General features: G+C 38.9%; 1 protein-coding gene across 1 annotated transcript in view; it reads right to left on the bottom strand.

Moving 5' to 3' along the window:
• Window positions 1-714: 714 nt before the first annotated feature.
• Window positions 715-24,487, bottom strand: part of LOC121821582 (cell surface glycoprotein CD200 receptor 5-like) — a 40,833-nt gene continuing 17,060 nt past the window's right edge. The window contains exons 3-7 of the mRNA XM_042258922.2: window positions 11,578-11,637; window positions 10,535-10,834; window positions 10,173-10,421; window positions 3,416-3,533; window positions 715-3,078 (exon numbers count right to left, since the gene is read on the bottom strand). Coding sequence (XP_042114856.1) covers window positions 3,072-3,078; window positions 3,416-3,533; window positions 10,173-10,421; window positions 10,535-10,834; window positions 11,578-11,637 — 734 coding nt within the window. The 3' untranslated portion in view covers window positions 715-3,071. The remainder of the gene's footprint in view (window positions 3,079-3,415; window positions 3,534-10,172; window positions 10,422-10,534; window positions 10,835-11,577; window positions 11,638-24,487) is intronic.

The raw sequence follows: 24,487 nt of genomic DNA, 5'->3' as shown, positions 1-24,487 counted from the left end.
ACATGGATTTTTATATATTGTATACAAATTTAAGGTTATTTTGGTTAGAACATATTGTACATAAGTTTATACTCTTATTCAAGGTATTGTACTATACAGCTCATCTAACAATGTAATGTAAATTTCTAGTCCTTGAAAGTTATTATTGCAAACTGTTTAGGATAATAAAGAAATTCAGGTTAGTAGTTAGTCATCTATTACAATGAAACTTGCAGTCATATTAGGTGTGTTTTCAAGGTCAAACAGATATATTTTAGATAGGCAAGTGGGCTTCAAATACTTCAGAGATCTATAGAATATGACATTTAAGATTTTCAATAACATAAGTTTCTTTTTTTATGACAATGAGACATGTCTGCTCTTGGGAGCACCAATCTACTTCAAAGAAAATGAAGGGCATTGAAGGAACTCCATATGGAGTTTGCTCACTTTGTAGCAAAAGTGAGCAAAAGTAGGATACTGGGCAAGAAACTTCTGGACAAGCAGCAGAAAAGAAAGTGACTGTCAAACTTTGCCTAGACAAGGTGGGATGCTTGGCGGGCGGTGGTGGCACATGCCTTTAATCCCAGCACTCAGGAGGCAGAGGCAGATGGATCTCTGTGAGTTTGAGGCCAGCCTGGTCTACAAAGTGAGTTCCAGGAAAGGCACAAGGCTACACAGAGAAACCCTGTCTCAAAAAAAAAAAAAAAAAAAAAACAAAAATAAATCCTGCTTCACAGAAAAGTCTGTCAAATATGCTAGGCCTGTAGGCCAAAGATGGATGCCCCAACATTGCAGAGGAAACTTGGGTGATTGTTTCAGCAGCCAGCTGTTTCTAGCATTTTTCACATTTTTTGGAAGTTGTTTGCTCTACACTTCCTATTTACTCAAGTAATGTTGTATCTTTCTCAAGTCTCTGACGGAGTTGAAGACTTTTTATGGTTATAGTTTTCCTTTTTGACAAATCCAGAAAAGACACTCACAAAAGAGGTATAAAGTGTATTAGGGTGAGATACATAAAAAGATACTTCTACATTGGTAATGCAAGTTAAGATAGAAAGTGAATTAGGTACAACATTTTGGACTCACCAAGACAGGGTAGGTAATGGAGTATTCTCTCTAAATTTGTCAAATACTAATGGACTAGACATTGTTAACATAATTATTGCCTGTATATATTTGTATATAGTTATTGTACTTATTGTACATAGTTTTTCTATGTTAGTTAAAAACCTTCCCTTTTTTTTCCCCTTCACTTTATTTTAGATTAAAAGGAGGTCAATGTTGTATATTTTGTTTGTGTTCTGACACATAAAGCTTACCTGGAGACCTGAGGGCAGAGCTAGCCACTAGTTAATGATAGAGGCCAGGCAGTGGTGGTACACCCAGCACTTGGGAAGAGGAAGCAAGAAGATCAGGAGTTCAAGGCCACCCTGGGCTACACAAGATATAACCAGTCTAAAAGAGAAACAGAGCTGGGCAGTGGTGGTACATACCTTTAATCTCAGAACTAAGGAGGTGGATACAGGAATATAAGGTGGGTGAAGACAGGATCTCACCCCCCCCCATTCAGTCTGAGGATTCATAGAGGTAAGAAGTCTTTAAGTAGTTGCTGCTCTGCTTCTCTAATATTTTAATTTTCACCCCAATATCTGACTCTGGGTTTTTACTGTCAAGACTAATTAGGTTTGTGCTTCAATGTCCTGACTTAAACATGAAGATGTTGTAATGAAATAGGATATAAAAAAGAACTCATACCCTAGATGTGTTTGAGTGACAATTATGAATGGATTTACTGTTTGACACATGGTAATTTCCAACTATTAAAGTAGACATTAATGTTGATATTAGCACTGTACCTGCTCTTTATTGTGTGCAGGGATTTGGTAAGTGTGCACCAACCATCAAACTTTTTCTTCAAGTCAGCAACCCTACATTGTGTAGGCTACCTACAAGTTAGTGGGGTCATATTACTGAGTACTAATCATGGAATCTGAGCAGGTGTGCTTACTACTCCAAGACTGACTCATAAATTATCCCCCATACAATCTACCCTCTCCCTAGTCACCTGCTGAATAGAAACCACTCAGAGAACAGAGTTCTAGAATAAAACAGTAGTTTAGAGAAATACCCCCTTTATCCTCTACACTGGCTTAACCAATAACATTAGACTATGAAACGGACAAGACTCAAACTTTTAGAGAACCACTTGAGGCTACCATCCAGGTGTCCCCTAGTATCATACACTCATTTTCTCCCTAGACTTTTACTAAAAACAAAAATAATAGCTCAAGTCACTTGTCATGTTACCCAAGAAATAATCCTTTTAATTAAAAACAAAGTTTTTATTATAGGATTACTGTCTCTATCAAGTGAAGACAAGGTCTTGGTTTACAGTTACTAGGCTTTATCAGTGTCTAACCCTTACCCTCCCTGATCCATCCCAACCCCTGTGAGTCACCATGCAGACAAGAAAGGGAATTGAGACACTGGGGCTCTAAACAGTAAGGGGATTTTCAGTGTTACCTCCATGACACTGGCAGTGCCTTCTCTGGGTTCAACTTTAAACCTCTACTAAAGCACAGAGATACTGCTAAAAAATGGTTTCTAGTCTTGTATTCAATTTTTAATATAAAAGGCAACTACCCAACTATTTGGTAGCAAGCAAGCAAGAAAAGAAGGCCAGCTAGTGCCTGACTTGAAGGTGTTTCTTCTCATGGCATCTGACAGTGCAACATTTATGATCATGTAAAATGAACCAATAAAGAGGAAGTTGATGGAAGCCATTCCTGGAGGACTTGAGTGAAGGAAATCCACCTAGCACTGTTGTTCACATTTGCTAAGCTGTCTTCCTCTTTGGCCTGAGAAGCAGGGATGGGAGAGAGTGCATGGTAATTAATAGCACATAAGATGGTAAGCACCTAGCTTTTGCTTGTATATTCATACTGCATGACTGCCAGCTGTCACAGGACTTCTAGCAAACATGGAGACATCAGGAACAGGTATGCTGGGTGTCAACTAGAAAGGTGACTGCAAATGGCTGCTTTCTTGTATTGTGCCACCAGACTAATAGGCTTCAGAAATCTGGATTTTCATTTTCTAGAAATAAATAAAAACAACAAAAATATGATTAAGCAGGAATGAACAGAAACCCACAGAAGTCAAGAAACTTGTAAATAAACTCATAAAGTTCCAGCAACTTCATTCCTTCCACTGATTCTTGAGAGAAAGGGCTGGCTAAGTCTCTGCTCAGTCAGAACTGCAGTAAAACAGACCTTTTGTCAGAGCTTGTTTAAAACAGCCTGATGCTGAAGAAGGGCTGAGGGAACAACCTTAATGGGGCCATATAACATACTTTCCCAGTCCACTGTGAGCTCAAACTCATGACAATGTTTTCTTTCTAATGAGGCTCAACATTTTAGTTTTGTGTTCCTACCTGAAGTAATTTCTCTTCTGGAAGAAAACAAATCCTATGATGAGCAAAATGATTCCCAAAAGGGAAAGTTTCACATAGAGAATGGTCAGCAAGGAATGCAGTGGCATGCTGGTAACACCTTTAAATACAGGCAAGGGTAAAAATTCGGGTCAGTTCAATAATAGTTCCAATCAAGAAATTAGAGGCAAACAGCTTTAAAATCACTTACAGTATTCCTAAAATTCTGGAGAATGTCAAAATCAGAAACTCAATTATAATTCAAATACCACACATATATCATTATTTCAGGATCAAGTTTAGGAATCAAGTCTAACTTTTGTGGTTGATAGGTGTTAAAAAAATATTTTAAAGTGAATAAAGGCACACTAACTACTGTTAATGCTCCCCAGTGTGTGTGTGTATATATATATAAACTCTACATTATTTTTATGAAAATATAATTACATCATTTCCATCCATTCCTCTTTCTTCCCTCCAACCTCCTCCATGTTGCAAACCTCCCATTGTTCCCTCTCAAATTCCCAGCCTCTTCTTCCTAAATTGGTGGTGTTGCCTATTTTTACATAATATGTAAATAAAATCTGCTTAGTTTATTCTGTGTTGCTTGCATGTGCATGATTTCAGGACTGACCACCTGATATTAGATAACCAATTAAAGGTCATCTCTGATGGGAGAATACTTCTCCCCCTCTACCACCCCTTAGCTAACTGTAGCTCTTTGTCTATTAGCATCTTAGTTAAGGTTTTCATTGCTGTGAAGGGACACCATGACCACAGCCACACTTACAAGGATGATATTTAATTTCGGTGGCTCCCTTATAGTTTTAGAGGTTCTGTCCATTATCATCATGTTGGGGAGCATGGCAGTGAGCAGGCAGATGGGGTGTTGGAGGTGAGAGTCTTAACTCTTGCAGGTTGCAGGAAGTCAACTGACTCACTGGGTGGTATCCTGAGCATAGGAAACTTCAATGCCCACACCCCCAATGTAACATACTTCCTCCAACAAGGTCATACCAACTCATACAAAGCCACACCTCCTAATAGTGCCACTCACTATGAGATTATAGAGACCAGTTACATTCATACTACCACAAGGGGTGTGGACCCATGAGATTTTCCCCTACCATGTTTGCATTGCTATTGATGATTTACTTGTTTTAGTTTTGTTTAGGCAGCAATATTATTGAGGTTTTGTGGGTGAAGCTTTTCTTTCATTTCCAGGAGACACAATTATTTTTTAGTAGTCTTTTGTTGTTATTTTATTAATTATTTATTTTACATCCTGACCATTATGATAATAATAATGTATTATTATTACAATCCAATAAATAATATTTTTATTTCCCCTTCCTCCTGTCCTCCCATTTCCCTGCCCCCACCTCCCCTACACAACCTCCCAATCCACTCCTCCTCTGTTCCTGTTCAGAAAGGGGCAGGCCTCCCATGGGTATCAGCAAAGCATGGTATATCAAGTTGCCGTGAGATTAAGTTCCTCCCCTTCTTTAGGTGAGCAAGGAATGGTATGAAGAATAGGTTCCCAAGAGTTAGCCAAAGTATTAGGGACAGGCCCTGCTCCCATTGTTAGAACTCTCACAAATAGAGTAAGCTCTACAATTGTCACATATATGTAGAGGGCTTAGTTCAGTCTCATGCAGACTCCCTGGTTGTTGGTTGAGACTCTGTGAGTTCCTATGAGCCAGGGTGGTTGTTTCTATGGATTTTCTTGTGATGTCCTTGACCCCTCTAGCTCCTACAATTTTTCTTCTCTTTCTTCAGCAGGAATCCCCAATCCCAGCCTAATGTTTGGCTCTGGGTCTCTGCATCTATTTCCATCAGTTATTGGAAGAAGGCTCTCTGATAACAATTGGGGTAGTCACCAATCTGATCACAGGGAATGGCTGTTTCAGGCTGTGTATCTACTATTGCTTGGAGTCTTAGCTTGGGTCATCCTTGTAGATTCATGGGAATTTCCCTTGCATCAGGTTTCTGCCTGGTCCACAAAAGCTCCCCTTTCCAGTCATCTCTTTCAATACTCTCCACCTCCACCCACCCACCTCCAAACCAATCCCTCAAGTTCCATACCCACCTGCCCCCAGTCTACCTAGGAGATCCCTTCTATTCCCTTTCCCAGAGAGATCCATGTGTTACCCTTGGGCCCTCCTTGTTACCTAGCCTCTCTGGGTCTATGGATTGTAGCACGGTTATCCTTTATTTTACAGTTAACATCCACTTATGAGTGAGTACATGCCCTGATTGTCTTTCTGGGTCTGGGTTACCTCATTCAAGATGATTTTTTCTAGTTCTATACATTTTCCTTCAAATTTCCTTATGTCATTGTTTTTAACAGATGAGTAATACTACATTGTATAAATGTACCACATTTTCTTTATCCATTCACTGGTTGAGGAGCATCTACATTGTTTCTAGGTTCTGGCTATTATAAATAATGCTGCTATCAATGTAGTTGAGCAAGCGTCTTTGTGGTATGACTGAGCATCTTTTGCGTATATGCCCAAGAGTGGTATAGCTGGTTCTGGAGGTAGATTGATTGTAAATTTTCTGAGTCACTTCCAAATTGATTCCCCAAGTGGCTGTACAATTTTGCACTCCCACCAGCAATGGAGGAGTATATCCCTGGCTCCACATCCTCTCCAGCATCAGCTGTCATTTGTGTTTTCGATCTTAGCCATTTGACAGGTGTAAAATGGAATTTCAGAGTCAGTTTGATTTTTCATTGCCCTATGGCTAAGGATGATGACCATTTCTTTAATGTTCTCTGACATTTGAAACTCTTCTGTTGAGAATTCTCTGTTTAAATCCATATCCCCTTTTTTAATTGGATTATTTGGTTTTTTGATGTTTAGTTTCTTGAGTTCTTTATATATTTTAGAGATCAGCTCTCTGTCTGATGTTGGATTGGTGATCATTTCCCAATCTGTAGGTTGCTCTTTTGTTCTATTGAGAGCATCCTTTGCCTTACATAGCTTTTCAGTTTCCTAAGGTCCCATTTGTTAATTGTTGATCTTAGTGTCTGTGCTACTGATATTCTATTCAGGAAGTTGAAGAGACACAATCTTATAGTATATTTCCTGGTCCTATGGTTCTTGTAGTGTTCTGCCCTCTCTTCTACAATATTCTCTGAGCATTAAGTATAGGAATTGTGTTGTAGATGTATCCATGGGGGTTGGACATGGCATGATCAGTTTTCTCTGCATTTTGACCATTTGTGGCATTCTGTAATGGCTTCTGTCTATTACAAAGAGAAGTTTGTTTGGTAAGGGTTAAGAGCCACACTTATTGGTGGACATACGGGTATGTAGAATTTAGATAGGTATTTTGCTGGTTTAGTTAAGGGCTGTAGTAGGTTCATTTCTAAGATCAATGAATGGCCTCACTAACCTTGAGTAGTTGACTAGGTTTCCAGTACCAGGCTTAATTTTCCTCCTGTTGAGTGGTCCTTGAATATAATTGGATACCTATTGGTTGCTGCCAAGATATGCTTATGTTATTGCACCTTAGGGACCAGCCTTGATTGTCATTATTGTGGTTCTTAAGCTTCATAGCTTTGTGATATTACCAGTTGATTCCCTGTTGGGGCAACTTGTACAATACCTTTGGTGACAATGAAAGTTAGTCCTCAGGGAGGAAGTTTTCAGATCAAATCCAGCTCAGATCTTCTGAGTCCTCTGTCTGAAGTGCATCTCATGAAAGTTTTAGTCATTTGAAAGATTCTTTTCTACTTTTTTATTAATGTATTTATTTTTCTATTATCAGCTTGATACAGTATAAATTCTTAACCTAATAGTGAAATGTTTCATTGAGGCTTGCCCAGTTTTGAGAATTTCATATAATTATCCTGATCATATTTACCTACAACTCCTCCTCCTGTCTCCTACCAGATCCACACCACTCTGTTACCCCCACCAAATTTTATTATTTTTTTTAATAATCCACTGGCTTCTGTTTATGTTGCCCATATACTCCTGGGTTGGGGCCTATGAGGAGAACACCCTTAAAGATAACTGACTCTCTCTCCTCAAAAAACATTAATTGTCCATAGCTCCTCAGTTGACAGGGCAGGGACTCGGGAGTTCCTTTCCACTCCATGCGAAAATATTGATTGGCTTCGTCTTGTGCAGGTCCTAGGCAGGAAACTACATTGCTATGAGCTTGGGAATTTAGAGACCCTGTCGGGTGCAGAGGTTGTTTCTTCTGGTTTCCTCTGACCTCTGAATTTTACAAACTTTCTGCTTATCCCCTTGACCAGTTGAGAGTTTCTACTTTAACCACTATTCACTTACAAAATAACCTTCTCTGAAGAGGCATGAGAATTCCAATAATCTATGGGTAGAATGATACAAATTTAGAGGGCAGTTTGATTGTTCATTTTGCAGAATAATAGCCTTTGAGCTCCCCTGTTAGGGGAATTCTGTCACTGGTCCACTAGCCAATTGAGAGGAGCATTTTGGTCCAAGAGGCAGGGTTTTCACTGGGGATAGATGTGACCAAGGAAGAGAAGGTTTTTTTTTGTTGTTGTTGTTGTTTTGTTTTTTTTGTTTTGTTTTGTTTTGTTTTTTTTGAGTGAGGAGTAAGCAGTGATGGGTGTAAGTGGTGTCTTGTGATTCTGTTCAGATTCCCCATTTATTTCTTAATATTTGCGCATGGATTTTACACTTTAATAAATGATAAAAGAATTATTTAAAACTCCCCATCCATGGGCTCTTGACCACAGTTAAAATACCAGGTACATGTTTCCTCCTGTGTCTTAAATCCAATCAAGCAGTTGCCTCTATAATTTCAGTGGCATTATTTTACCCGTGGATATTATTCACTCATCAGCTGGTGGACAGCTAAGCTGTGTCCATGTCCTAGCTATTAGGACAAAGGCATCTATGAACATGGGTGGGCATACATCTCTGTAGTCAGAGTACTTTGATATGTTCTCAGGAGTGGAAGAGCTTGCTCATATGGTAGGTCTATTTCTAGTTTTCTGTAGAACAGACACATTGATCTCCACAGTGGCTGCACCAATTGTACTTTCAGCAACAGTGCATGAAGATTCACTATTCCCTACATCCACTGTCTTTTATTTTAATATTAGCCATTCTGGTTGGGTTAAAATAAAAATCTCAAAGCAGTTTTAATTTGCATCACACTGATGGCTACGGGTGGTGAATAGCTTTTAAAATATTTCGTGGCCATTAGCATTTCTTCTTCTGAGAACTCTCTATTCAGCTCCATGGCTCATTTTTCAGTTTGGTTGTTTATTTTCCTAGTGCTTTGGGTTTTTTTAATGACTTGCATATTCTAGATATGAATCCTCCATCAGATCTGTAGGCTGCCTCTTCAGTCAGTTAACAGTTTCCTTTGCAGAACAGAAACTTTTTAATCCCATGAAGTCCCACTTGCTGGTATTTTATCTTATTTCCTGAGCAACCAGAGTCCTGTTTAGAAAGACCTTACCTGAGCCTATGCCCTGCAGTTTGCTCAGTGGCCTGGCTGCTCTTCTGCAAGTTTTAGAGCTTCAGGTCTAGCACTGAGATCCCTGCTCCATTTGGACTTTATTTGTGTGCAAAGAGAAGAATCAAGTTTCATTCCTCCACATGTAGATAGCCAATTTTCCTAACACCGTTTACTAAAGATGCTATCCTTTCTTCAGTGATGGTTTTAGAATCTTTGTGGAAAAGCAGGTGGCTATAGATGCATGGACTTATCTGTGGGACATGGATTCTGTTCCATTAACCAATATGTCTGGTTTTGTGCTGGTACCTTTCTGGCTTTGCTACTTTGTCTGCACAGCACAGCTTGAAATTGGGTCTGATGATACTTCCAGTGTTTGTTGTTGTTGCTGTTGTCAGGATTGTTCTAGATGACTTGTAAAACATAAAACTTCTTGCTAAGCAAGAAGAACATGCTCTAACCATCTGAAGAATGAGAATAGTTCTTTAGCACTAGCTCTGGGTCATGGAGAACTAGGATTAGGATAGTGTCTTGCTGGTTTACTAGGTGAAAGACTTAGGCGAAAGGACTTTTCAGAAGAAAGGAGCAACTTGAAAAACCATCTGAGCTGGGCCTTGGTGCTGATAAGATTAGATGTCTAATCATTGTGACCATGTAACAAAATCTTATCAGCAATCCTAAACAATACAGTTTGAAAGGCTTCTGTATGGGGAATTAAAAGAACAGGCATCCTTGAGATAGCATGAAGCTCTATGCCCCTTCCTCCATAGAGGGCCTTATGAATCTCTTCTGTTTGTCTGTCCCGTGTTGCAGTCATTATAATAAACCAGTAATAGGAAGCAAAGTGCATCCTCAGTTCTGTGAACCATTCTACCAAATCACTGAACCTGATACACAGGTGGTAGAAACATCCAGAATTTATAGTTCTTTTATGAGACCTGCAGGAGACAGACAACTGAAAACTTGTTACTAGGGTCTGAAGTGGGTCTGTTGTCCTAGTTAGCTTAACTGTCTACTTGATACAGCTTAAAGTTACCCAAGAGCCCAGTACATTGGGCGGGGGAGGGGGCGGGGGGGGGCACCAATCCCTCAGCAGGTGAGATAGGTTTGCACAGGTCTGAGGAGCTAGCAAGCAGCTCCATGGTTTCTGCTTGAGTTGTCTTGACTTTCCTCTTTCCTTCCCTAAGTGGCTTTTGGCCACAGTATTTGTCACAAACATAATGAAATTAGAACATTTATCTTTCATGGAAGAATATGTTAAATATCAATTATTCTTTTTTTTTTTAAGGATGCTCACCTTGATTCAGTTCTATGGACAGAGTTTGGTTGCCAGTCAAATGAGAGACAAAGCAGAATGCAGCAGATACATTGCTCTGCTGCCAGTGGCATGTGCTCCTGACAGTCACGGTGCCATTGCTGTGTGATTCATTCATAGTTTTACAGTCCCCATCTGGAGTCCAGAAGATCTGGGCAGCCGGCTTGCCTACAGTCGCCTCACAAACTGCAGTTCTATTTTTCCCTGAAGACAGGGTTACTTTAGGGGGAACTGTGAAGATAGAAAGGAGAAAAGATTCAGTCTCCTCACAAATTACAATGGCATTTGTTTCTATCTAAAATCTGGTAACCTGAAATACCACAATGTGTGACATTGTTGCTTACCTAGAACTTGGAGGTCATGTCTCATTTGAAAATGCCCATCAGATGTTGCTATTTTACATGAATAGTGCCCATCATGATCGAGGGCCACTGGATTGATCTGAAGAACAGGACTCTGGTCAGGTGTGGAGGCCAAGGTGATTCTCCTGTCTGTACAGTTGGTTTCTACTCTGTAGGCTATTATGCACGAAAGTTGGTCTCTTAGTATTATTTCCCATGTTATTAGTACTGCTTTTGTCAGTGGAATATCATGGCAGCACAGCCGAGCCTTTGTACCCATCTGCACATACACTGGAAAGTTAACTGGACACACACACAAAGAGGAGGAGAGAAGAAAACCTGTGTTAAGTCTGTCCACAGCAGCATGTATGAAGGTACACTAGAGCATTGCTTAGCTAATGAATGTATTCCAGAAATAGCACATTTTTCTCACATTTCTACTTTATGTATGTTCACTCTATCAGAATTGAGTACATCATTTACCTTCTAAAGTAAAAATTCAAGGCCTGTGGGTTACATATATTTTGCACAATAAAACCTCACACTGCCTGTACACTGACTTAAAGAGTCCAAGATGGATACAAGTTTGCAGAGTGGTGATTAATCAACAAAATTATCTGTTACAATCACCTGTGACAAAAAAGTCAATAATGTCATCACTACAACAGGAGCAGAAATCTGTGTGAATAAGCCTTGCTTCTGATAAACTTTGCATTAACTGTCTCAACTATCCTGTTTCTATGTCACTTGCCTCTTTGGGATCCTTAAGTTCTCACAAGTCACATCCAATAATGGTCATCTAATTAGATGACAAAGCATTTTCAACACAGACCTGGGACGGTGCTAAATCCATAGCCATTTTTACTCTAAGACAACTAAGGTTTAGAGGCAATCGTTCAGGGTCCCTCATACCATAACCCTCTCATCAGCAGATTCTTCCATTTATCCTGAATCTGTCCGGCAGCCAAAGCATTAGTTACTGTTTCTAAGGAAGTTCAGTTCTCCATTTCTGCAGTGTTGTCCACAAGATAAAAAAAGAGTAGTACCTTCTGGCAAAGGTAACGAACTTTTCTGTGCCATTTGCTTCCCATCCATACAACTTGACTCTAGAAAATATTTAAATAAGAGTGCTTTAATATTTACATGATTTGAAGATAATAATTCCAAGTTTTATCATCACTGATATGTCAACACCTTGAAAATTACATTTATAAGATATTAATTAATTAATCCCCACTTATGAGTGACCTTATTTTGTCAAATCATTTGTAGGGTAGCCCTGCCTTTCTTCTTCCAGCCCCTTGGCAGGTCCAGTGTAGGCATACAACATGAACTGACTTGATTAAACTCCTTTCTCCAGATACCATCCCCTAATTAAAGACATTTGGTCCAATAATGAACACTTTAGAGATGAAGAAACAGAGCCATTCTCAAAAACTGTAGAAACAGAAGCACAAAGAGTTCACTCTCTCTCTTTCTTCCTACTTTCTACCTTGAGAATGAACAACGGAAGTGAAGCAGAACAGAGGTAGGAACAGGGTGTGCATCCTTTCCTCTGTCCACTTTCTTGTTATACAGTCCCTGGAACCTGTTTGTATTCCTTCCTTGAGTTCTGTAGAATTTCTCACAACTATAGTAGTCCCAAGCCAGGTGTGCCAACACAGAGGTTGGAGGCAGGAGAATCATGAATGTCAGAGCAACTAGCCACAAAGTGAATTTGAGGCTAGCCTGGACTACATCGTGATACAATGCTTTAAAAAAAGAAACAAAAAATAGTCTTAACTTCAAACTTGGTTTCTTAAGCACTGATCTGCAATATTTCATGCTTTTCAAGCAACAATTAAAGAGATGGGAAGAAAAGAATAGAACTATTTTGTTATCCTAAGGTGTTTACACTACTATGAAGTGCTAGTGTGCTTTTTAATAATAAAATTGGACTAATTGTATGCCTCAACCAAAAGCAAAAGAATACCTATGCTAAATAACAAAAGATACAACAAAAGTACAGAAAATCTTCAAATGAAAACATAAAAGGATACAAAGAAAAACAAACCTGTCATTTGCTGGAAAATGAATGGAACTAGAAGGCATGCTATTAAGTGGAATAATCCAAGAACAGCAAGATAAGTTACACATGTTACGCATGTGAAAGCAGAATACAACCCATGGACCTGAAAACAGAAATGGGATTACAGTGGACTGGAAAGGAGAGGGTGCTGGGAAAGGGGAGGGAATGAAGATCTGAGAAGAAATTTCTTCTTTCTTTCCTTTCTTCAGAATAGAGGGCATAGGTGTAAACCACAACGCTACAGCCACCTGATTTTTTTTAATTGAAAGTATTTTTTTTCACAAAATAGATTCTAATTATGGTTTTTCCCTCCATGAACTCCCCATAGATCCTCCTGCCTACCCAAATCTGCACCCTTTTCTGCTCTGTCTCGTGAGAAAACAAACAGCAGCCATCTAAAAATTAATGGTAGTAATAAAGTAAGATAAAATAAAAACAAATAAATCAGTACAGGACAAAAGAAACAAACAGGAAAAAAAGAGGCAAAGAAAAAACACAAGAAACACATACAGACACAGAGACACACATTTGCACACAGAGAAATTCCATAAAAACACAAAGACAGAAACCATAATATATTAAAAAAAAAAAAAAAAAAAAAAAAAAGACCTGTAAGGGGAAAATATGCCCAGGCGAAGTATTAGGACACCAAAACAAAAATAAATAAAACCCTCCAAAAATACCATTGTGTTATGTTGTGTTGACTGGGCATGTTGCCCACTCTGAAGTGTGGTTTGTATACCCAATGAGACTCCATTAGAGAAAATTATATTTTCCTTGGTGAGGGGTTATCAGTTGGAGATAGCTTCTGGGTTAGGGGTGGGGATCTGTCCACTTGCTGTCTCAGCATTGGGACCCCATGTGGCTTAGACCTGTGCAGCCTGTGCATGTTGCCATGGTCTCTGTGAGTTCATATGTGTGGCAGTCCTTCTGTGTCCAGAAGGCACTGTTTCCTTGTTGTCTTCCATCCTCACTGGCTCTTGCAATCTTTCAACCTCCTCTTCAGCAGAGTTGAGGAGGGATTTGATGGAGACATCCCATTTAAGACTAAGTTTTATGTTTTCTTTGTGGTAACATGCAGAGTACCTTTTAGTAACATGAATACTAGGCGGGGTTTTTTGGGTTTGAAGGCTCTAGGTAGGCAGAAGCTCAACTTCTCCATGTTCAATGAGTTACATAGATGTCTTCAGCAACAGAGCCTTACCATCAGTTTCTGGAGATCAACCAACAGCCTTGGCAATACAACCACCTGATTTGTAACAAAGATGCCAAAAATATGTATTGGAGGAATATTACCTTGTCAAGAAATAGTGCAGTGGAAATTGGATATCCATATGTAGATGAACGAAAGCAGATTCCAATTTCTCACCTCTTACAGGAATCAACTTCAAATGGAGCAAAGACATTAATATGAGCTCTGAAGCTCTGCTGCTGTGTGGTGGTTTGAATGAAAATGGCCCCCATAGTCTCATAAGGAGTGGCACTATTAGGAGGTGTGGCCTTGTTGGAAGAAGTGTGTCACTGGGGGTGGGCTTTGAGGTTTCAAATGTTCAAGCCAGCCCCAGTGTCATTCTTTCTTCCTGGTGCCTGCTGATCCAGATCTAGAATTCCCAGCTCCTTCTCCAGCACCATAACTACCTGCACACTGCCATGCTTCCCACCATGAGGATAATGGACTAAACCTCTGAACCTATAAGCCAGCCCAATTAAATGGTTTCTTACTAAGAGTCATCATGTTCACGATATCTCTTCACAGCAATAGAAACCCTAACTAAGACATGGAGTTAGAGGAAAAAGTAAAGAAACATTCAAGATATAGCAAGAGACAAAGACTTTAGTCACTCAGGAAATAAGGCCAACAATTGACAAAAAAGATTTTTATTAAATTAAGAAGTTTCTGTATAGCAAAGAAAATAATTGAGTGAAAAGACAGCCTACAGAATGTGAGAAACATTTTTGCTAACTATATATGTAATGGAGGTCTAACACATAGAATATAAAAAAAAATGGACAAAAATTTAAATGGCCCAATTAACAAATGAGTTAATAAAATGAACAGACAGTTCTCAAAAATAGGAGTGCAAATAAATTATAAACATATAAAAATGTTCACTATTACTAGCCATCAGAGAAACACAAATTGAAAACATTGAGATTAAATCTCGCACTAGTCAGAATGATAATCATTAAGAAAACAATTACAAGTTAGAGGCAGAAGAAGGAATGGAAATATTGTAATAATATTTTAAATAAATAAAAAATAAAAATTTTAATTTAAGTAAAAAGAAAAGGAAGATAACCACACAAGTGCAGATAAGGATACAGAGAAAAGGGGGCCCTTATTCATTGCTGCTAAGATTGTGAATCAGCTCCCATCATGATTGCCAAAACTTGGAAAGTATCAAGATATTCTTTAGTAAACAAATAGATCAATATATTATGTCACATTTGGAAGTGACACTATCAGTCAGTGCTTGAAAGAAATGATCAGAACTGAGGATGCAGCTCAGTGGATAGAGAGCTTGTTTAGTATACACAAAGCCCTGAGTTCAATCCCCAGCTCTGCGTTGAACTGGACATAATAGACTCATGTAATCCTAGCAATTTGGAGGTAGAAGATGGATGACTAGAAAGAAGTTCAAGGGCACCCTTGGCCACATTTGGAAATCCTCAGTTGCTGAAAGTGGGGAGAGGTCATTAAAAAACACGAAGGGAAATTAAATGCACATGACTAAATTTAAAGAAAAACCGGGAAAGCTGCACACTTATTGCTGCCACGTGGCGTGGTGGGAAAAGCAAAGCTGTGGCTAAAGTGAAAAATAGGGGATAGAGGAACGGGAAAGATGAGTGCACAAAGCAAAGATGATTTTCGAGCAATGAAATGACTCTGTGGGATGTTGTGATCTTAGATATTGCTGTGTTACATGTGTTTAAGCCCATAGAATACACAGGATAAGGGTGAACCCTAAGGTGCAAATGTGTAAATTCATGAGCTGTAATAATAATGCATCGTTTCAGTAAGGACTGGGGATAACTGAGACAACTGTGCCTATGCAGAGGCAGGGTCAGGGACACGGATGTGGACATCTTCTGTACCATCCACTGAATTCTTCTGTGAATCTAAAATTGCTCTTTAAAAATCTATTAATGTCTAAGTTTAATTTCAAAGTTGACCCCAAACAAAAAATTTGGAAACAGCAGAACAGAATATAAACTACTAGCTTCTCATTGTTCAAAAGTATTCTGGGCTAATCTATGCTGCAAACATTGGATGAAAAGAGTTTTAGAAATGCAATGATTTTTTTTAATGATTGCATTCTTGAAATTGGTACTAAATAAATAATTTCAAAATGGAAAATTTGTCAACACTCTTAAACACAAAGAACGTAATCTAGATAATAACATAAAACAGCAGTTCTCTGTGGGGGAAGGGCCTATCCAGCCAGGTACTAGTAAAGCTGGCCCCCAGGGAAAGTGTAGAGGGTGGAACCCAAGTGGTTTACAAAAAAATATGATTGGGGCTTCAGGTCAAGATGATGTCAGTACATGATTCCCTCATAGACAACACTATAAATACTGCAGACTAAGTATGTGATCTGGTCATCTTTAAGCTGATGGCCCAATGAGGCATTTGCCCCCCCCCCCACCCTTGTTTTCTTTATGCTTAAACAGGAGCTTGTTTTAAAAATAAATGAGTTCTTGCCTGACCTTGGCTCTCTGCTGCATCTGATTGTCTCCCTGGGAAAAAGGGAGGCTGGGGAACAGGCAAGCAGCAGCACTTACCTTTCCTTGGTTCCATGTCTCCCTTTTCAGGGGACCTGAGTTCCAGGTGGGGCAGGTCCCAACAGTTCTCAACTTGTAGGGGGCGACCATCAGAAAACACATACTTCCGATTGTCTTAGGAACACCCAACCATAAATTTATTTCCACTGCCACTTTATAACAGTAATTTTGCTACTGAGCAGTGTCTCAGTTCCTAAGGCCATCAGAATTATGTGTTTTCTGGTGGTCAAGACCCACAGGTTGAGAACTGCTGCTTTAAAATGTCTCCCCTCCAAGTACTAACCAGGCCCTGGAGATGGCCCTGATCATCTGACAAGATCAGGCATATGGAGGGTGGTGTGATAGTGGCAGGAAAATCATGAACTTCAGAGTAGCTGGCCACATAGTAATTTGAGGCCAGCCTGCACTACATTGTAATACACCATTCTAGGGAAAGAAACAAAAAATAGTCTTTATCAACTTCAAAGAACAATTCTGAAAAATTGATCTATGATAGCCACATGCTGTGATGGTTTGAACATGAATTGGCTCCAGAGGCTCATATATTTAAGTGAGTGGTTGTTAAGGGGTGGCACTACTTGAGAGGGATTAGGAGATGTGGTCTTGTTGGAGTAGGTATGACCTTGTTGGAAAAAATGAATTGCTGAGGGTGGGCTTTGGAGTTTCAAAAGCTCAACTTAGGCCCAGTGCCTCCCTCTTCCTGCTGCCTTTGGATCCAGATCCACATGTAGAACTCTCAGCTACTATGTCTGCCTGCATGCCTCCATTTTCCCCACCATGAAGATATTGGACAAAGGCTCTGAAACAGAAATCAAGTCTCAGGTAAATGCTTTCTTTTGTAAGACCTGCCATGGCCATGGTGTCTCTTCACAGAAGTGTAACACTGGCTAAGACAAAAGCTTTCAAGAAACAATTAAGAGAGAGGAAGAAAAGAATAGAATTGTTTTGTTATCCTAATGTACTTATGCTACTATGAAGCACTCTCATGTTTTTTTATAATAGAATTGAACTAATTGTAAATGCACTTCTCAAGTATAAAAGCAAAAGAACTCCTATGCTAAATAACAAGAGACCAAAAAAGTATAAATCTTCAATTAAAAACATAAAAGGAAATGAAAACAAAAACAAAAAACAACCAAAACAACAACAACAAAAAAAAAACCCCACTGCAACTCTGTTCTCCAAGACCCAATACCTCAGGTTCCATCCTAGCACTACAATACAACACCAGGCACAGCCTCCCTTTCCCCAGGTTCATGCCTCTGTGGGTTCCATTAACCATCCCCTCCTGGCCTCCTTTTGCCAGCCCTTGCTGCAACCCAGCCTCCCACACCAGCAGACATTCCCTGTGAACACACCAACCAAACAGGCCAGTAGAACAGGCAACACACAATCATCACACTCTCTGAAAATCCAGAAACCAAAGAAAAAAACAGCCACCCAACAAAGACAAACCCAAAAATAAACACCTAGACCTATATTCACCCCAAACTCAGCTGCCTAGTTGCCAGAATAAGAGCACAATCAATAATAGCCAGGACAATATGTCTGCATTAGAGCCCAACTCTCCTACCATAGCAGGTCCTGAATATTTGAATATATATGAAGCAAAAGAAAAAGACCTTAAACCAATGAACTGCATGTTTCATCAGGCTAAAAACAGGCCCTAGGAAAAATGTTTTAACCCAAAGCCATAGTCTTTTACTATGACACCAAGATGTAAGTCTGTTCCAGCTGTTTTAAAGATACCTGCATGTTCCTGGGGAAAGAATTCTTCTACTGTATCAAGGAATCTGGCCGGGTGGATACTAATATTCTCTAGAGGCCCCTTTGACCCCATCCATCTTTGAGTTCATATTTTATAGATCCATTCCTTCTGCCAGACATATGCCAAGGCCAGCCCACAAGGGCCCTCCAGATAAGCCAGCCCTGCACCAGCTCCAAGGACACTAACCTATATGGGCTGGTATGTTGACTTCACCCATATGCCCACTCATAGAAAGCTCCATTATCTCTTAACTCTTGCTGACATCTTTACAAGATAGATGGAGGCACTCCTCACCTCCAAGGAAACAGCAAAGGTGATAGCTCAGTTACTCCTGGAACACATCCCCCAGTTTGGCATGCCATCCCCCACAAACTCCTGGGACATAAATGCTGATACCACCTCTCCAGGTTCAAGCCAGTACCTATCCAGAAAAAATGGTCTGTCCAGCAACTGGGACCCCCCACTCTCCAGTTTTTCAGAATGTCCCAATAAAGGGCATATCTGTTCTGTGTCTGGCTCATTCACCCTTGCCTCTTCTGTACAACCAGGGCACATCTCCATTCCATTCTTTCTGGCAGTCTTCACTCTTCCCATGGCTAGCACCATTCACAGGGCTGGTGTTAGTAATCTATTTTTCTCCTAGCAACTTGCCTTCCCTGCTTCCTCAAGAAACAGATTCCTGAGGTCATGACAGTTAACCAAATACTTCTTCACCCATACCTCCTGCTGAGCATAAGCCCACCAACTTCTGACTCCCCCCCCCCAGTGCCAACAGGAAGTAGCCAGACTTGAACCAGTGCCCATACATCCAAGAAGGTTGGGATGTTCAGCCGTTAACTCCACCTTGAAACTTCACTCCAGCCCCACTCCTCCCTCTCAAAACCCTGCCCCCCTCAGGGGCAAAGACCATCAAAGACCATCAAAAGTCCAGGCTACTCCCTGAAGCTCAAGCCCTTGCCTACATGGTATTTAAGCTCCAGTTCCTAGACCTGCCTTGTGATTGCTCCTCTTCCCTCCCCCAACTCACGTCTGGAGGGCTTGAGAGTCACCGGCAGCACTTTGCTCATTAAACCTGGTCTTTCTGATTCAGCTTAATCTGGCTTATTGCATAGGCGAAGAAACCCACTAATGGGGAACCAAAATTACTTATCACTGTATGAAGATGATAGAGGTCCTTAAAGAGGAAATGAGTAAATCCCTTAAAGGAAGTGAGAAAAACACAAGCAGTCAGAGGAAATGAATAAATCATTTAAAGAACGCCAAGAAAAACAAACAGTTGAAGGAAATGAATAAAATCATTCAGGACCTGAAAGTAGAAATAAAAGCAATAAAGAAACCCAAATTCAGGGAATTCTGGGAATGAAAAATTTAGGAATTTGAACTGGAACTACAAAGGCAAGCTTCATCAACAGAATACAATAGATGGAAGAGCCAATATCAGGCACTGATGACACCATAGAAGAAATGGTCACATTGGTCAAAGAAAATGTTAAATCTAAACATTCTTGACACAAAACATCCAGGAAATCTGGGACACTATGAAAAGACCAAACCTAAGAATAATAGGAATAGAGGAAGGAGAAGAATCCCAGCTGAAAGTCCCAGAAAACATTTTCCACAAAATCATAAAAGAATAGTTTTCTAATCTAAAGAAGAAGATTCAGATAAAGGAACAAGAAGAATACAGAACACCAGATAGATTAGAACATAAAATAAAGTCCCCAAGCCACATAAAAATTAAAACACTAAACATACAGAACAAAGAAATAATATTAAATGCTCCAGGAAAAAGACTAAGTAACATATATGGCAGATCTGTTAGAATTAAACCTGACTTCTCAGTGGAGATTCTAAAAGCCAGAAGGGCCTAGACAGATGTCTTACAGACCTATACCTCAGTAGATTAATTACAATTGTGAAAACACAGGAAACAAATAGTTTCACATCAGCAAAATCAAAAGAAGGGAACACACACATCACTACTACCATTACTGCCAAGACCACCAACAAAATAACATGAATCAACAATCATTGGTCATTCATATCTCTCAATATCAGTGGTATCAATTCCCTAATAAAAAGACACAGATTAGCTGAATGGATGCAAACATAGAATTCACCCTTCTGCTACATCCAAGAAACACACCTCAACATGAAATATAGGTATTATCTCAAAGGAAAGGGTGTGAAAAAGATTTTCCAAGGAAAAGGCCCTAAGAAGCAAACTGGTGTAGCCATTCTAATACCTAACAAAATATACTTCAAACTGAAATCAATCAAAAGAGATGGAGAAGGAAATTACATACTCATCAGAGGAAAAATCTACCAAGAAGATATTTCAATTTTTAACATCTATCTCCAAATCACAAGGGCACCCATGTTTGTAAAGGAAAAACTACTAAAGCTAAGACCACACATTGATAGTGGGAGAATTTAATACCCTACTCTCATTAATGGACATGTCCTTCAGACAAAAATTAAATAGAGAAATATGGAAGCTGACAGACATGATAAACCTAATGGATCCAACAGATATCTACAGAACATTTCACCCGAATACAAAACAAAATACACTCGTTTCAGCACCTCATGGAATGTTCTCCAAAACTGACCATATACTCAGTCATAAACCAAGTCTCCACAGATAAAAGAAAATCGAAATAACTCCCTGCATCCTAACAGACCACTATACATTAAAGCTGCATTTCAACAACAACAGAAACAACAGGAAGCCTACAAACTCATGGAAACTGAAGGACTTTCTATTGAATGACTATTGGGTCAAGGCAAAAGAAAGAAAGAAACTAAAGACTTCCTAGAACTCAATGAAAATGAATGCACAACATACCCAAACTTATGGGACACAACGAAAGCAGTACTAAGAGAAAAGTTCGTAGCACTAAGAGCTTACATAAAGAATTTGGAGAAATCTCACACTAGCGACTTAACAGCACAACTGAAAACTCTAAACAAAAATAAGCAAGCTCACCCAAGAGAAGTAGATGGTAGGAAATAATCAAACTCAAGGCTGAAATCAATAAAATACAAAGATAACAATACAAAAAACAAGGAAACAGAGTTGGTTCTTTGAAATAAGATCTTTAAGATAAACAAACCCTTATCCAAACTAACTGAAAGCCAGAAAGAGACTATCCAAATTAATAAAATCAGAAATGAAAAGGAGGATATAACAACAGACACTGAGGAATCCAGAGAATTGTTAGGTCATACTTTGAAAACTTGTACTCCATAAAGTTGGAAAATCTAAAAGAAATGGATAGTTTCCTCAATGGATTTCACTTACCAAAATTAAATCAAGATCAGATAAGCAATTTAAACAGACCTATAATCCCTATTGAATTTGAAGCTGTCATTAAATTCTTTCAGCCAAAAAAATAAAAAAATAAAAGACCAGGACCAGATGGTTTTAGAACAGAATTCTACCAGACATTCAAACAAGAGCTGACACCAATACTCCTTGAATTATTCCACAAAATAAAAACAGGAACTTTGTGAAACTCATTTCATGAGGCCATAGTTGCCCTCATAGCCAAACCACAGAGATACAACAAAAATAGAATTACTGACTAATTTTCCTCATAAACATAGATGCAAAAATAATCAATGAAATACCCACAAACCAAATCCAAGAATACATCAAAAAGATCATCCAATATGATCAAGTAGGCTTCATCCCAGAAGTGTGGAGATGGTTAAACATAGGAAAATCAGCCAATGTAATCAACCATATGAAGAAATTGAAAGGAAAAAAAAACCCTACATGATCATTTCATTAACTGCAGCAATAGTCTTTGATAAAATCCAACACTGCTTCATTATAAAAGTCTTAGAGAGATAAAGAATACATAGGACATATCTAAACATTAAAAAAGCAATTTACAGCAAGCCTATAGTCAAAATTAAATTAAATGGATAGAAACTCAAAGGATTTCTGCTAAAATCAGGAACAAGGCAAGGTTTTCCACCCTCAGTACACCTATTCAATATCCTATGATCAGTAGATGCCAAAGAAGTTTGATACAATCTAACACTCATCTGTAGCCAGAGTTTTCTCCAGTCTCTCTCAGCCCCAAGGTTCCACAGCTGCTTATAAAATAATCATTCAGAAGCTTAATATTAATTACTAATTGCATGACCTATGGCAGGCTTCTTGCTAGCTAGCTCTTATAACTTGACCCATTTCTATTAATCTACAAGTTGCCACATGGCCATGGCTTACCAGTGTTTCCACATCTTGCTTCTCCTGGCAGTGCTGACTTCTCTCTCCCCTCTGCCTTTCTTCTTCCTGTCTCTCTCTTCAGTTTCCCACTTAGCTATAACCTGACTTGCCATAAGCTAAATGGCTTTACTTATCAGTCAATCAGAGCAACACATATTCACAGCATACAGAATAACATCTCACAGTACTTCCCCTTTTCTGTCTAATCAAAAAGGAAGGTTTTTAACTTTAACAGTAAAATTATATGTAATAGAACAGTTATCAAGCAAGAATTACAGTTACAATATCTAGTCTGTTTGTATTTGACAAAATAAAGAAAATTATCTATCCTATATTTGTAAGTCTAAAGTCTCATATCTAGTTTTATCTTTTTTCATGACTAAGGAAAACTATAATTATAACTATCTAGTCTTCAACTACATCAAAGACCCTAGAAGGATATAATATTACCTAAGTAAACAGGAAATGCATTGTAAGCAACTTCCAAAATTCTGGAAATGACAGAGACAGCTGCCTGCCTGGACAGTCATCCAGAGTTCCTCTGTAAAGGTGGCGCATCCATCTTCAGCCAAAGTCTAGAGTTTTTTACTCTCTTCTCCCTGTGTCCTGTAGAATATTTGGCAGTCACCTCTGGAAAGAAGGAACCTGAAGAACCATTTCACCCTATTTTGGCAAATTCAGTGGTTATTTTCCCATGGGTCCTGCATGTCCAGAATATATAACATATTATCAGCAGTCCACACAAGAGCAGCCCCTTGCCCAAATGGCTATTTTTGCCAAGAAGAAGATAAACTCTATATGGAGTATATTTAATGCCCATCCTTTTCTCTGAAGTAAATTGGTGCTGCCAGGAGCAGATGTGTCTTATTGTCCAGAAAGTCTAAGTTTTTATATCATTTTAAATGCCATATTCTGTAGGTCTTTGAAGTGTTTGAAGATTACCTGTCTGAAATATATATCTTTGTATACCTAAAAAAAAACTAATATGATTGAAAGTTTGATTATCATAGATGATTAACTATTAATCTGTATTTCTTAATTATACATAACAATTCCAAATGAGCTGGACAAGCATACCTTAAACAAGAATAAAAATATACATACAGTATAACAAGATTAACTTTAAATTTGTATCAATAAACTAAAATCCATAGCATTTTAAAACATTTCAAACAAGTTATTGCTCTTTAAAAGTAGTTTCAATAGTAAATATTTCTAAACAATTTTGTGGGAATTTGGGTGTAGCCTCTCATACTACTTCCTGATGGTCAGGGGTGCTGTCAATCTTATGGGGATCCTGAGAAAATGGCCAAGTCCTGGGAAGACTAGCTATAACCTTTGTTGATAGGTACCATCTTTTAAGGTTCAGGAGATATGTCTTGATCAAATCTGAACCATCTTAATCTGGAACAAATCCATAGCCTCTTGCTTCCTGTGGAAACAAAGGCAGAGCTTCCTTTTGAAAGCAACATATTCTTAGATCCAAATTTAGAAGTCAAGATACCTTGAAAATATACATATTGGTTTAACTCAACAGCTTTACAATCAAATGTCTCTCTCCAGTTAAAAATCCCAACGATAATATAATAATATGCAGTATCCAGATTTTGTGTTATTTCCATCTTTACTTGGCTTAACTTTTATATTATTCTTATTGACTTTTTTTAAGATTTAATTTTTAAAACTATTTCTTTATAAAACTGTATATCCTCCTTTTCTTCTCTCTTTCAAGCCTACATGTATTTTTTCACATAATGTAAATCATTTAGAGGTTTATTCCATCTGAATCAGCCTTATTCTAAACCTATAATCCTTTTCTGGCAGGAGAGACTTTAAAGTGTTAAGCTGCTTGGCTAGGACAAAAAGTGGCAGCCTTGGCTGCTGACTCTGCCTACTTCAGCTTTCCAGTATGGTGGAGGTACCCAGGAGAGTCATGCTTACCCCACCAACTCTGGGGCCCATGCTGCCTTCAGGTAGCATGCAGCTGGCCCATAACCCCTTTTTATCTGTATGAGTAAAACCTAAATCCACCATGCAGCATGCTGCACAGCTTGAATACACCTCTGTGTACCAAGGCAACAATTCACCATGCTGTAG

The sequence above is a fragment of the Peromyscus maniculatus genome, chromosome 12 (genome assembly GCF_049852395.1).
Source record: "Peromyscus maniculatus bairdii isolate BWxNUB_F1_BW_parent chromosome 12, HU_Pman_BW_mat_3.1, whole genome shotgun sequence".
Lineage (NCBI taxonomy): Eukaryota > Metazoa > Chordata > Mammalia > Rodentia > Cricetidae > Peromyscus > Peromyscus maniculatus.
Note: the sequence above shows the minus strand (reverse complement) of the source record. Positions and strands in the feature narration are given on the sequence as shown.